General features: G+C 36.6%; 2 protein-coding genes and 1 pseudogene across 3 annotated transcripts; all 3 read right to left on the bottom strand.

The window, feature by feature from the left end:
• Positions 1-1360: 1360 nt before the first annotated feature.
• LOC110776875 (pentatricopeptide repeat-containing protein At1g34160) lies at positions 1361-3589 on the bottom strand. Its single transcript, XM_021981437.2, has one exon. The coding sequence runs from the start codon at positions 3483-3485 to the stop codon at positions 1740-1742; it is 1746 nt and encodes a 581-aa protein (XP_021837129.1). The 5' UTR covers positions 3486-3589; the 3' UTR covers positions 1361-1739.
• Positions 3590-4286: 697 nt separating this feature from the next.
• LOC110776876 (F-box/kelch-repeat protein At3g23880-like) lies at positions 4287-8503 on the bottom strand. 2 transcript variants are annotated; one of them, XM_021981440.2, is made up of 3 exons: positions 6891-8503; positions 5076-5122; positions 4287-4986 (listed from the first exon to the last, which is right to left on the bottom strand). In XM_021981440.2, exons 1-3 carry the CDS (start codon positions 8013-8015, stop codon positions 4635-4637), a joined length of 1524 nt encoding a protein of 507 aa, XP_021837132.2. In that variant the 5' UTR covers positions 8016-8503; the 3' UTR covers positions 4287-4634. The 2 variants fall into 2 exon arrangements, with proteins under 2 accessions (XP_021837132.2, XP_021837130.2); XM_021981438.2 differs by having other exon boundaries at positions 6876-8498.
• Positions 8504-11599: 3096 nt separating this feature from the next.
• Positions 11600-14810, bottom strand: LOC110776878 (putative pentatricopeptide repeat-containing protein At1g12700, mitochondrial; annotated as a pseudogene).
• Positions 14811-15128: the final 318 nt, after the last annotated feature.

Raw genomic sequence — 15128 nt, 5'->3', positions numbered from 1 at the left:
AAATTTATTACTTAAAAATAGATAACTTTTACATATATAAGCTTAACTTTTAAGCATTTTGAGTTAACTTTTACTTCGGTGTACAATATTTATTGTACACCCATTGTAAATAAGAATTTGTGTTGCGAATTTAGATAGGTTACTTTTATAGTTTTAGACATGGTACTTTTTTTTATAATTTTAGAGGAGGTACTTTTTTTTATATAATTTTAGAGGAGGTATTTTTTTTTTAGTTTAGGTATGTTACTTCTATAGTTTATACATGTTACTTTTTTTATACGGAGTAGTTTTAGGGGAGATACCTTCTTAGTTTAGGTATGTTACTTCTATAGTTTAGACATATTACTTTTTTTTATGCAGAATAGTTTTAGGGGAGGTACGATATTGGTTTCGCGCTCGTCACACCATCATTACCTATAACACCTAAGTTGTTTTGAAAAAATCTCATATAATATGAGTTGGTTAAGCGACACCTACATTTACTTAATTGGTTAAAAGCTTAGTGTACAAATATGAATTCTTGTATAGAATTCAGGATTAGAGTTTATAGGGTTGTACACTTGTGTACTCCCTCCGTATTTATTTAAGAGATACACTTGGCCGGACACGGGTATTAAGAAAAAGAATTGAATGAAACAAAATAATAAAACAAGTGGGGTTTGATAGATATTTTAATAATTAAACAAGTGAGGATCATGTCATTTTGGTGGGTGAGAGGTGGGGTGGGTTTGTGAAATTATTTGTTTAATAGGATGGTAGGTCATAAGGTAAATTAGATGTATTATTTAATTAGATAGTGAGGTTGATAAGTTACTAAAAATGGCAAGTGTATCTCTTAAATAAATACGGCCAGAAAAGGCAAGTGTATCTCTTAATTAAATACGGAGGGAGTACTAGTTAACAATTGATAAAAATGTATTTTTATTATTAGGAATACTCTCATTGGTAACCTCAAGTTTTTGCTTTACATACTTGATACTTCATTAGTTCATTTGATAGCTAGAAAAGAATGATGTTGAAGTATCATTATTAATTCAGCATCGTCAAACACTCAAACAGTTTGAGTGTACACTTCTACCTATATGCCTCCTCCATCTCTCGTCTTTTGCTACAATAATGACGGAAGTCGGCTCGTCGCCCTGCAATCGATGCTTCTGAGGATGCTCTCAAAGTTCAAATGTCTAAAGTCATGTTCTATTCAACTTATTTTGACTTATTTCAAATAAAATAACTTAAGACAATATACATAAAGCTAATTAGAATTTCCCATATTACTCCGTATTATATAGGATTAAGAGTAAAATCATCATTTTCAACCAATTTCATTTCATCCCAATAATACCTAAAATCTCTCACGTACACCTGAAAATAACGTACACGTACTCTCTCACATAAACCAGCTCGTATGCTCATGTTTAGAACAAGTGAACATAAAATGAGATGGAATGCACGCCATGCACCTACAGATAGATGCACCCGGGTGCATAGAAACATTAATACCATGAGATGCCATATCTTGAGAAAGGAAGTGCATACAATATTGAGAGAAGACTGTCCTAATTTCATTGTATTTTTCCTTTCCCAAAAAAAAAAACTTGAGGAAGTCTCTTTATTGGAGGAGCCCTTTTCTCATCAAGAAATTAAGGATGCCATGTTCTCTATACACAACTCTAAATCACCAAGTCCAGATAGAGTTATTGCTGAGTTTTTCCATACACAACTCTAATCCCTCACCCTCTTTACCAATAATCCCTACAAGAACAAGTTCCTTCCTTAAACCTATGAAATCGAGCTCGATCCCTAACTATAATCTCACGATTATAAACCTTTGACACAAGCTTCATAACAGCATGACAATCCACACATATTCTGAGATTCTTGATTACATGAATTGGGGTTTCATGGCTTGTTTTCAGCAACCCAAAAGCCACAGCCAACTTCTCACTATGATAACACAACGCGTACTCTTTATCTTCCTCCCCTATATCGTGCAACACAAATCTCGTCCCTGGAACATATCCATGCTCCTTAATCTTATACATGACTTCACCCAGTTTTGCATAGATCTCTCTCCAATTTGGGTGACTCTGATCTCCACTGATGAACTTGTGCAATACACCACCAACTTCAGTGTAGCTAAATCCAGGGACTTTTTTCACATCCCTGATCTTCATCTCTTCTCTAATTCGACCTACATCATTCCACCTCTTGTATGTAGCATAAACATTTGACAAGAGGATGAAATCTCCACAGCTATCTGACCCCATTTCAACGAGTTTTTCTGATGCAATTTCTGCTAATTCCACATTTCCGTATGTGTTGCAAGCGCCTAGTAAAGTTTGCCAAAGGACAATATCAGGCTTAATTGGCATTGAGTTTATGATTTCATAAGCTTCAGTTAGCCTCCCTGCTCTTCCTAACAGGTCAACTACAGCACCATAATGCTTCAGATTACGAACAATCCCTTTCTTCTCCATTGAGTTAAACAATTGATACCCTTCATCAACCAAGGCTGCATGATTGCAAGCACACAATACACCAAGATAGGTGATTGGGTCAGGGAAGACTCCAGCATTGTTCATCTTCTGAAGAAGCTCAATAGCTTCTGCCCCAAGTCCATGCATTGCAAACCCCATTACCATAGTATTCCATGTAATGATGTTCTTCTTACACCTCATATTGTTAAACACATTATATGCTTTATCCACAAACCCACATTTATTGTACATGTCAATCACTGCATTGCATACTGTAACCTTCAAATCCAACCTCTCTTCCTTAATATAACACCATACTTTGTCCCCTTCTTTTGAAGCCCCCATTTGAGAGCAAGCTGAAAGAGCACCAAGGACTGTTACATTGTCTGCCTTCATCCCCATCCTACAGACTCTGAAAAACAACTCCAGAGCTTCGTTAGGAAAGCTCCCTTGAGCTAACCCACAAATCAAAGCGTTCCAAGAAGCAATATCTCTGTCAGACATTTCATCAAACACCTTCCGGGCATCTTTAAACTCCCCTACTTTGCAATACACATCCACTAAAGTCGTCTGCAAAAGCACATCCACCTTGAACCCAGATCGAATAACCAAGGAATGTATCAAATGGCCCTCGAAATTCGCCAAAGCGCGCGCACACGCCTTGAGGGCAAAAGAGCAAGTGACGGCGTCTGGCTTTTGGGGCGCGCGCAGCATGGAGAGGAAGAAGGTGAGTGCAATTCGGGGAGTTGGACTCTGGGCATGACCTCGAATTATGGAATTCCAATCATATATTGATGGGTGGTTGATGTAATTGAAGATGATGGTTGCGTAAGAGAGGTCTCCATAGGAAGAGATGGCGGTGAGCTCGAGAAGTTTGGAGCGAATAGAGAGAGAAAATTGGAAGAGACCGGCGGATATGAGGTGGGATTGGATTTGTTTGATGTGGGAGAGAGAATTGCATTTTTGGATTGCTGTGTCAACGATGGTGGTGGCGGATTTGGCGATCATGCGGTGGAGTTTGCGGCTGAGCTTTTGAGGGTTGGTTGTTGGTGGTCTGGTGGGGGAAGGCGGGTAACAGCCTAATAGGGAGATTTGAAAACAAATTTGAATTATGATACAAATATCTTTATTTTTCGTATTTGTTGCCTTGTCGGCCCATTAAAAGTCAGCCCATTAGTCTTATATTCTCTTCGTTTTTTATGGGGCGACCGAAAAATCGACCGAAATCGACCGAAATCCGAAACGAATGTATTTAAGAAATAGAGAGATCATAGCCGATCCAAATTGATCAGTTGTTGACCTGAAATTCGATTTAACCGGTAAATTAAAGATTCGGATCCGAACCGCTAGTAATCCGAGGAGATCCGTAACATTGCATCCGATAATTTTTAACCGAACCGAAATCACTTCCAGTCTTTTAGCAATCCGAACACCGATTTTACCCGAAACAAATGCAATCAACCCACTAAAACCCGATATCCGATTTAACCCGATTGATCCGTCTATCCGAATCTGAATTCAACTAAATTGTTGTCAATCCGACCGAATAAATCTGATATCCGAAAATAACCCAACTCGAGTTAACCCGATAAACAAAAGTCACCCGAGATATAAAAAAAAATACTCGATTTAACCCGAATCCTTTTCAATTTACTCGTCATTGATCTTACTCAAGGTAATTGAATTAAACTATTAATTATGTAATCCAACCCAACTCGATTTATGAATTTAATTTGATGTTCTGTTTATCTTAAATAATATGGAGGCAAAGTAATAAAAGTCCGAAAAATCTTTATTTGGCACGAAGTATTAAAATAATAAAGCTAGTTATCTGAATTTCATCGCGAACTCGAGAGTCACTCGATTATAGAACACCCGAATACAAACTTAACTCGATCACTTGAACCACAAACTCAATCCGTAATTGACCAAAATACGAGGTACGTCTTATTCGAACTTGACCCGGATCCGAGATTCACGATCCATACTTGACCCGAATCTAAAACTTAGTTGATCCGGACATGACTCATACCCAAATGAATATAAGTATATAACACATCTTAACAAAAGTAATCATAACACAAGATAGGTGGGGGGGAGGAAAAATCTGTATATAAAAACGTTCTTTAGTCTTTCTAGATTCTAGATTTCTAGCTACTAGAATCCATCTTCATCGTCTTCATCCTCATCATCATCTTCGTCCTCATCATTGGATAGCGCATACTTAAAATAATCGCTGTCTTTATCATCATCATCGGAACTTACCCAATAAGTATTGACTTTGCCATTGTCCTCAGAATCACTCTCATTGCCATGCGCCTCCTCGAATTCACTAGCATTGTCATCCTCCTCCTCCTCCTCCTCCTCCTCCTCCTCCTCGAAATCACTCTCATCGACATCACCATCATCATCATCATCATCATCATCACAGTCATCATCATCACAGTCATCATCATAGTCATCCTCGTCTTCATAATAAGAGTCCTTCATCCGAGACACAGGAAGAACTCTGCCAATTTAGAATAATAAATCATTCATTAATACATGTGGCATACAAATATTGCAACACTTGAAAACTTAAATAAGTGAAATGTCTACCGTTTATTTTGGAGAAGCTTATTGTCCACGATTGGTTGTTTAACAGTCTGTAATGTTCCACCCCCAAATAAAAAAAGAGAAATAGTTAGACCATATCTGATACAACTGATAAGTGAGTGAGCTATCACAACAGATGTTATCAAGTAACTTCAATTTGTCAGGAAAAAATGAATTGCAACAATATCAAGTAACTTCAAGTTGCCGGAAAAAATGAACAGCATCAAGCCAACAATGGGAGAGAAATAAAAGACAGAATAGTTTCTGAATATTGGACATGAAATTTTTAAAAAAGGAGGAATATATACAATGTAGATACTATATAAAAACAGAACACATGAATAGGCACCCTTTAAAAGAAAAGTGCACCTCACATTAACCAAAAGACTAGTTTATGAAAAGGGAATAACAATGGCATTGCAGGACATGTATCCAAGTTCATGAATACATACAATGAGAAAGCACCGGATAAAAGCTTCGAGCAACATGCTTGTACAATATAATTTATTTCCAATCCAATGACCAAAACCACTATTAAACACATTGAATTAGTCAAAATCGTGTGGCTCTTATAGCACTTAAACACCTTCTCCACAAGGAAAATATGTCATAGTTCTATCCAAGAATGTGCGCTACAATCCTGCAATAGATTAACAACAAGAACATGCTTAAAAGTTTCAATTAATTACTCTTTGGAAAATTTGGTAATATTAATCCAACCTTTGGCCGATTTTCTTTTATAAAGCCCACCTACGACATATTTTTTAATAATCCCACCTATACCACCCAACGACTTTTATTGGACCTAAAACGTCATAAACCTATTGTAGGCGATAATATGTCCCTACGTGGAAGTACTCTCCCTCGATATATTCAGTCATCATCATCAAATCATCAGCATCTCGATGATTTTTTCACTGGTTATCGGTCACTTAAGCCCAATAAAAGTCGTTGGGTAGTAAAGGTAGGATTATTAAAAAATATGTCGTAGGTGGGATTAATAAAAGAAAACCGGCCAAAGGTTGGATTAATATTACAAAATTTTCCTTACTCTTTGGGTGAGTCTGATGTATACTTCTAGGGTGGATACAAACATCTCCTTTCAACTCCAATCGTAGATCGTGTTTAGATCCTTTGGCAATTGTGACTTTGAGAATTTGGATAAGTCACTAGAGAAATCGTGTAAGTTGTTGAATATAAAGGACAATATTTTTAAGAAAACAGAACTATCCTTCTCTGCATGTATATGAACTAATGCACCAATAAGTAGGAAGGTCATGATTCATAACTTGTGTATTTGACATCTCATTTTCATTTAACAAACTCGGAGGTGAAGGTATTATAATTTATAAGTCATCCAACCTTCCTTTAAATATCAGAAGCATACAACACAATTCCATCCATCAATTCTAGAGAAAATAGAACAACAAATTTCACACTGATATATCAAGTCTCCTCCATCCAGATATCGTGTTCCTTTTACTGCTAAACTTTACCAATCAAGACCTCGGAGGACATCAGAGAAGGATGCAACATTAACTAAAGAAAAACAGGCACGTTCATGGAAACATATGAACCATCTAAAATCTATGAGTTTCAAAATTCCTACTACATCTGTATCACTGTATGAGACAACTTTGTTCATAGGTCCTATAAACTAAAAATAGGAAGAAAAAGAAAGGTGACTTATCATTAAGAAATGAAAGGCTACAACCTTGATCATAGCAAACATGCGCAACTAACTAAAACTAGCAAGAATATAAAACTAAGCACAAAGCATTAGAATAAAAGACATGATCAAACCTCAAAGTTTTTCACCTTCGTTATAACAAAAGGTGAAACAAGACTCTCAGTGTATTCCATTGTTACTGCCTTGTTAGAAAAATCGGAATCTCCTCGGACAAGTTCCAAAGCTTCCTTACACGGGTCAATTAGCTTGAACTGCTCAAACTGTCGCACCAAACACTTGTCTGTCTCAGAGAAACGAAAAAAGGAGACATTTGTAAGATCAAATGTGAACAATTTCTCCCAACTAATCGAGCCATTAGGTTTTTTCAGCATCCAAAAGTCCCAAACATTGTGAGTACTCTTCCAGTGACGACCACGGAATGTCAAACACCCTTTAAACTTGAACAATTTCACATCTTTATAGCTATGTAAATCATCTCTCAATGGGGATTCTTCGAATTTCTCAGTATCTAAGTTAAATCCAATAAAACGCTTAGTAGGCCAGTAATGAGTTCCATCAACAAACAGTGCTTCGCGGTCCAATGAGATAGCAAGTTGATGGTAATGCCTATCAAATTTACCAACAATTCTTTTCCATTTACCATTACGTGCAGAAAACACGTAAAACCCCCGAAACTTCCCACTACGTGTAGCAAATGTAGATGCAATCTTATAATCATCAATGGAGGAAACATAACCAAAACCATAAGCTTTAACATCGGGAATATTATCGGGATTAGTAATCTCACGATGCTCTTCTGTAGCAGGGTTCCACAGACCAAATTTACCAGCATACTCTTCCTTATCACACACGCATATGAGTCCATGACAAGAACCCACTAATACAGGAAAATCTTCAATATATCCACACCCTAATCGAACTAAATCTTTCACGCTACAGGATTCTTTGTAGGGTAACGAGAGAAAATTACCTCCATTCCCTTTCCCACAATAATCATGACAATACGGAAGAAATAGAAATTGAAGGCGCAATACAGAAAATTTCAGATGGGATTTTGCGAATTTGCGGGAAGAAATGATTGATAACCAATACTTACAAACAGATTTGAAGCGAATTAGGGATTTTACCGGAAGTCGTGCCAGAATTTCTTCAATTAGGATGTGGTCGGGGAGATTTAGGGTTAGGGTTTGCGTCGAATCGATCTTGCTCTTCTTCAAGCTACTCTCGATTGGTTCAACTCCCGAATCAGCCATTCTAGTCTTCGAATTTGTGAAATAGTTGCAGAGATGATGGGATTGAGGGTGAAGAAGTGGGTAATTGTTGAAATTGAATAACTGACGAAAACACAGGAAATTGGGGGAGAAAATGGAGCAAATGGCAGCTTAAAACTGGCGGATATTTGCGCGGGAAATAGAGTAAGGGCTCCATAAGCCTATATGGCTATATTGGGCCAGCCCGTACCAATTAAATTATACCAAATACTTCGTAATTAATAATTTAATACTCCATATATAATTAATAAATAATAATTAATAGTTACTGTAATAGTTAATAATTAATACGAAGTAGTTAATAATTCATAATTAATAATACGAAGTAAATACTTAATAATTAATATTACTACTTGTAAATAAAAATTTATAATTTATAATTTATAATTAACAATCAACAATCAACAATTAATAATTGGTAATTTGAAACTGTAATAGTTAATAATTAATACGAAGTAGTTACAGTAATAGTTAATAATTAATAAATAATAATTAATAGTTATTGTAATAGTTAATAATTAATAAATAATAATTAATAGTTACTGTAATAGTTAATAATTAATACGAAGTAGTTAATAATTCATACAGTAATTAATAATACGAAGTAAATACTTAATAATTCATATTACTACTAATAAATAAAAATTAAAAATTTATAATTAACAATCAACAATCAACAAACAGGGCCATAATCTTTGTAATTTTCAACAACAAAAATCAAACATAATCTTTAAGAAAGTACTGCAAGGAACTTATAGATTAAGACAAGTAACGCCAGTTTTTGCTTTAAAATACTGTACAAACAACAAATAGACAAGAACTGGAAATTATGTTTTGTGGAAGAAGTGCATTAACAAACCCACATTCAACAATCACTAATTCATAGATAATGATATTGTCATATTTATCACTCTTAATCACAGGAAAGTTCTTAATTACACGAGACTTCTCATCTAATTTGGCAAAGCTAGTGAAAGCAGTTTAGTTCCTAAAAAAGTTCCAATATTTTGGCTGAAAACAATCCAACAGTAGGCTTGTTAAAACACATATTGGAGGTAAATGGTTTTGTGTCATTTGGTTAAAACTGGCTGTCTCTTCAGTCTAGACCAATGACTAAGAAGATTTCTATTCGTCATCACAAGAAATGGAAACTCAGTTTAAAAAAATACTTACTAGATATTTCAAACTATGAGGAAAATTGAAAAAGAGGCCTCAACTTCTTTATATTTTCCTTGCGGAAACTTTATCGCCATCACAATACTAGAAACTTAACAAATCTATGACAGGAATAATATATCTAACAGGCAGAGTGAAATCTAAAGATATGCATGCTCAACCCTACTCACCTGCTTCTGCCTCAGCCTTACAGGAAGCGAATGTTGAGCCACAGCCAGAGAATGAAGATTGTCTGTTTCCGTGTAATTAATATTACTGCGACAAAAGTAAACACAAAAACAATGAGTATTCGACTTATGTCTGTTAGCAAACATCTACTTCATCCAGAAAAGATTATCTGTTTCCGTATAACTAGTATGGAGTATTACAACAGCAGATGTAAAAAACAAAAACAAAAACAAAAACAATTAACAATTAACAATGATTATTGAGGAATAATAGAGCGCCAAACACACGAATTACGAAGAGCAATGCCTAGAAGATTGAATAACCAACTTGGAGTACACTCGAACAATGAGACTGTTCTATGTAACATTGTAAACTGTCAGTCATGTACACACTGTAAAAATGTAAAATATAGGCAGTTAAAATGTAAATCTAATGGTGGATCATGGTGCCACTGTGCTAGTGCATAAGAATGTAGGTCTGAGTCCTACATAAACTTTGGAAGAAATAGTGGAATCGCAGCTTTTATACCTTTGAAAGAGAATCCTGTGCTTGCTCAAGCTTTACTGGTCTACTCAATACTACTACTTCACATGCATAACTTATTTATATCTCTTTCTATCATGCAGGATTACCACGTAGAAGATGCTTTCATTTAGGAAAACCAGTAACAACTAACAAGCAAGCGAAAGCATGGAGAGGAAAATCAAACTTAGACATCTTTGGCGATGAGAAGATAAGCAAATGATAACTTACTGGCATTTGAGCATTAGGAACGTTTAGGAGAGAAAAGCATAATTGAAGTTAGCACTCAAATGAAAGTTAGCACACAAGCGGCTAGTTCAGATTTGATGCGGCATACACAGGCATAGAAACCAATCAATTCATAATGATAAGGTCCTGTAATATTTTGCTCAAAGTAACCATTTTGCATGTATCCATTTTGGAATCCATCATCACAAAAACCAATCCGTTTTACCAAATTGAAATGGTGAAGGTAACCTATGGGATTGACTTCTGCTAGAAATTCCTTCATCCCTGCTCCCTTGCCCATCTAATCTCTTGACAATACTTTGGTCCCATCTTCTAAGTTCTAAGGTACTTGCAATTACAGACCCGAATCCTCCATGGCCAAGCATATTCTCAAAATCTTGGCTTACCAGTCTCAGAGATTCAAAAGATAACCTGGTGATTGTATCAATCGGCAGATCAGATAGGTTGTTGAACTCCCTACAGTCGGCTTTACATCTCACAACTACTACTTAGTAGCATGCACCAGTAAGGAAGACGGTGAAAACGAAACTAGCAAAAACAGAAGCTACCAATTTCAAAACTAATGAGGATGAACTCACTTTTTCTGCTGAGAAAGCTGAAGTAGTTGTCTATGTAGCCAGGCCAGCCGCCTTTGCACTTTCCATCACACCATCAGTGAGAAACTGAGACGGTAAAGAGCAGTTACCTGATGAGAGATTATCTTCAAACTGTAACACAGTATACAGACCATTCTAGTATCCGGTCCAAGTGAATATTCTGTGCAGATGAGGTCCGGATAATAGAATGGTCTGTATAATGCCTTCTGTTCTGCGCTCCTCTGCTGAACAATGCAGTTCAGATCATCATTGTCAGACTCAGGCAGATTCATCTTTTAGGGTCATCACAAGTATTAATGTCAAAACAACCTTGTCATAAGTATTTCAATATCACTAAGGGCACCAGGAAAGATACCTGACTGAATCACACTTCTTTGATATACAGTATCATAGCTCCAAGACCCCTTTATGGTCGCAATCATCTCAACTTCATATCAATCAATCAATTTTGCAGCAACACAAAAAGGCAATGAAAGGACGTGATCTGAACTCAAATCCCTGGCTAACTATAACATCGGGATAAGTATGAAACGTATGATGCACTTGGTAAGTCAAACTAGAAACTAAGCCCTTTAAAAACTGTGAAAAGCAGCCCTTATACTCTGTTTCAGTTAGGCTTCACTAATAAGCCTATTCTACCAAAAGCCTTCAATACCAGTTCTCCTGCTAGTCATAATGCAATTTACCATGAAAAACATAAGCAACTCGAAAATGACAATACAAATATAGCTAGTTATGAGGTAACCATTATAACTTGGAACAACCAAATGTTTGTTCTGCAAGAAGTAACACAAGAAATAAACAGAACACTGAACTTCATTCAACACATGGCACAGAACAGTGCAAGATGTAACACAAGAAATAAACACAGCAGTGAACTTTAATACTTCCAATAGATGGCACAACAGATTTTTCGCTTGTTGCCACAAAATGCATTCTAGATGTCATTACAGAATAGAGAGATAAATAAGATACCTTAAAAACATTAATATAATATCCAAGCTCCAAAACTTCTAACCCTAACAAACTTGCAGTCATCTGAACTTGCATTCAGTTGATAAACTTCTGAACAAGGCCTTTGGGCGAGTCACTTACACACTATCAGAAGACATGAGGTCAACAAATAATGAAAAAGTGGATGCATCAGCTTCGAATCCTTTGCTAACCATAAGTCACAATAGTATAATGTTCTTCCAATGAGCCTGACCTGCAAAGTTGGCGGAAATTTATGCAAGAGGTACTAGTTCGGTAGGGTCTTTCATCTTACCTTCTAAAATAAAAATAAAAAGTGTCTAAGTTAAAATTTGGCAATTGATTTTTTACAAAATAGGTAAATACAAAGCATAAAAATAAAAATAAAAAACTCGGTAGATAAAGGTTATTAGTTTGGAATCAAAAGCTTGAAATGCCTTCTGTTATTTTTCATTTGTCAGACTTTTGAAGTCTGCTTGCTACTTGCTAGTGCAACTCTGATTGTCAAGTTGTTAAGGTAGCCAGAGATGACTTGCATAGCTTCAAGGCTGAAACAAATTAACCATGAAAAACAACAGACGGGACAGAAACGAATGGTACAGGAGAACTAACAAAGTTGTGATACCAAAACCCGAAAAGCAATGGTACAGGAGAACTAACAAAGTTGTTATTTACTAGCTTAACACTGCTATGAATGATTTGTTGCTGCAGCTCAACTTCACTTACAGTGATTCAGACTTTCTAATATTTCCGAGTATGCTTTATGTTTAACATATTTCTGGCTATTCTCTGCTGTTTTAGTAACACAGGTTTAAAATAGAGTGCCTACTTCTTGTTATAGCCAGGAAAGAAATTACCATTAACTTGGACCAATGAATACAGAAGAAATAAAAAGGAGCATTGAACTTTACTAAAACGGACGGCACAATAAAATTTTCACTTGTTGCAACAAATTACAATTTGAAAGTCATAGCAACTAGCAAAACAGAAGTGACGCATCAGGAGTAAATTTACACTAAATGGATGATAAATAAGGTACCTCAAGAACAACAATTTGATATCCAGGGTCCTAAATCTCCTGTCCTAGCGAACTTGAAGTTGAATTCATTTGATAAACTTCTGAAGCAGTCCCTTGGTTGAATCACTTAAGCTATCAGACGACAAGAGGTCAACAAATAATGCGAAAGTGTTTGCATTAGCTTCAAATCCCTTGCTAACCATAAGATCACAATAGTATAATGCTTTCGGCAAGTCATTATTGCGAATGTATCCTTGGATGATCGTATTATAGGTGATATCATTAGGGAAACAACCAACTTCCTCCATTTTCCTGAATGTCACATCAGCTTGATTCATTAGTCTTTTCTTGCAGAAGCCTTTGATCATGATATTGTATGTTTTAATATTAGGCTTCAGACCCTTCAGTACAAGATCATTGAACAAATTTGCTGCATCTTCAAGCTTCCCAGACTCACACAAGCTATCCATTAGGATACTGTAGGTGAAAATATTAGGCTTAATACCTTTATCCTCCATATCTTCGAGTATTGCAACTGCCTCGTCAAGCCGTGCACTTTTGCATAGGCCATCAACCAATGAACTATATGTGACAACATTTGGAATAACTCCGCGAGCTTGCATTTCCTTGAATAGATTGAGGGCAAGTGGAAGCCTACTTGCTTTGCACAATCCATCAATAAGAGTGGTATAGGTAACAACATCAAGTGTTGTCCCTTTTTGTAACATTTTGTGGAATATGTTGAGGGCCATGTCAGTGTTTCTAGCCTTGCAGTATCCATTTATCATTGTAGAGAAACATACAAGATCAGGCTCACACCCATTTTGGGCCATGAACTTAATTAGCTTTTCTGCATCTTCCATCTGACCACGTAAACAATAACCATCTAGTAAAGCACTGTAAGTAATGATGTTGGGAGTTACACCTCTTTCCGTCATAAGGTGTAGAATGGCTTGTGCTTCATCAACACTCCCGTCTTTACAAAACATGTCAACCAACATGCTGAAGGTCTTAACATTCGGTGTTATGTTGTTCTCTAACATCTCAGTCAAAAAACGCTTAGCCTCATCCGGACAGCCGGAATTGTAGAGGCCTCGAACCAAGGCGGTATAAGTGACAACATCAGGTCGAATGCCCTGAGTTTTCATAGAGGAGAACAGGTTCAGGCCCTGTTTTAAGAGCTTGTCCTTACAGAGACTATCAATTATAGTGTTGTATATTACAATGTCAGGCTTACAAAGACCTCCAGATTGCATTTTGTTTAGAAAATTGAGAGCGCTCACATTGTCGCCTATTCGACAAAGGCCTTTGACCATAGCGCCGTAGGTAACAATGTTAGGTTGGACACCTAACTTGATTATTTTATCTAGCAATTTCGCAGCTAAAGGGAGCTTATCACAGTGGATATAGCCGTTGATTAAGGTGGTTAAGAAAATAGCATTGGGGGATAACCAAGTTTCAGGCTTTTACCGAGGCAAGAGAAGCCGAAATCAAAGCGGCCGAGATGACAGTAACAATTGGTGAGAATACCCATGGAATGCATATTGGGTCGAATACCAGATAATTCAAGGTATCTGTAAATAGAAATGATGGTGGGATGAGGTTTAAGGTGTTTCAATTTGTTCATGGCAGTAAAGAGCTGATTGAAAACGATAACAGAAGGAAGAGGACGCAAAGAGGTCAATTGATGGAAGAGTGAAAGAGGGAGTTTTAAATCAGAAAACCCTAATTTGGATTGATCTCTAACAGATTGAATAAGCAATTGGCGTTCATCATCAAATTGATAGGGGATATGGGAGCAATGTCGGAAACTAACAAATTGAAAGGGGGAAATCAATAGGAAATTAGGGAAAGTGAAGAATGAGAGAAAAGGAAGAGTATTACCAAAAGCAGCAGCATGAAAGAAGGAAGAGGAAGCCGAAGCCGCCATGGAAGGAGGAGTCCGAGCTGTAAACTTCATCCCAAAATGCAAACTATGTATGCGTTGCTTCAAGTGCTATTCTCCAGCTTCCTTCCTGGAGAAGATGGTGTAACAGAAATTCGAAGTTCTTTTTTGGGTTTTGTTTGTTTGTTTGTGACAAAGAGCTACGGCCTACGGCGTATCTTTGAGTTTGGGGTTCGAGTCCTAACTCATCCATATTGAAATTGTTTTATCGAATTTTTATTTGGAGTACATAGGGGTGTGCAAAAATTGGTCTGGACCGAAAAAATAGACCAGACCAGATTGACCCAGATCGAACCGGACCGGACCGAAGACAATCGGTCCGGTCTTCGGGTCGAGAAATAACAATTTTCGGCCTTTGGTCCGGTCCGGTCTAGTCCGGTCCAAAATCCGATTTTGGACCGAACCGATTTTTCCTTAATAAAATATAATATAACCTATTTAAAAATTTA

This window comes from Spinacia oleracea, chromosome 4, assembly GCF_020520425.1.
Source record: "Spinacia oleracea cultivar Varoflay chromosome 4, BTI_SOV_V1, whole genome shotgun sequence".
Classification (NCBI taxonomy): domain Eukaryota; kingdom Viridiplantae; phylum Streptophyta; class Magnoliopsida; order Caryophyllales; family Amaranthaceae; genus Spinacia; species Spinacia oleracea.
This window is presented reverse-complemented; position numbering and strand designations above follow the sequence as displayed.

Excerpts from the sequence above, each read along its gene's own strand:
- LOC110776875 (XM_021981437.2), bottom strand. The coding sequence starts at position 3,485 with ATGATCGCCAAATCCGCCACCACCATCGTTGACACAGCAATCCAAAAA.
- LOC110776876 (XM_021981438.2), bottom strand. The coding sequence starts at position 8,015 with ATGGCTGATTCGGGAGTTGAACCAATCGAGAGTAGCTTGAAGAAGAGC. Across the intron at positions 5,123-6,875 it reads CGAAGGTGAAAAACTTTGAG|ACTGTTAAACAACCAATCGT; the intron begins GTTTGATCATGT and ends GGAACATTACAG. Across the intron at positions 4,987-5,075 it reads AAGCTTCTCCAAAATAAACG|AGTTCTTCCTGTGTCTCGGA; the intron begins GTAGACATTTCA and ends CTAAATTGGCAG.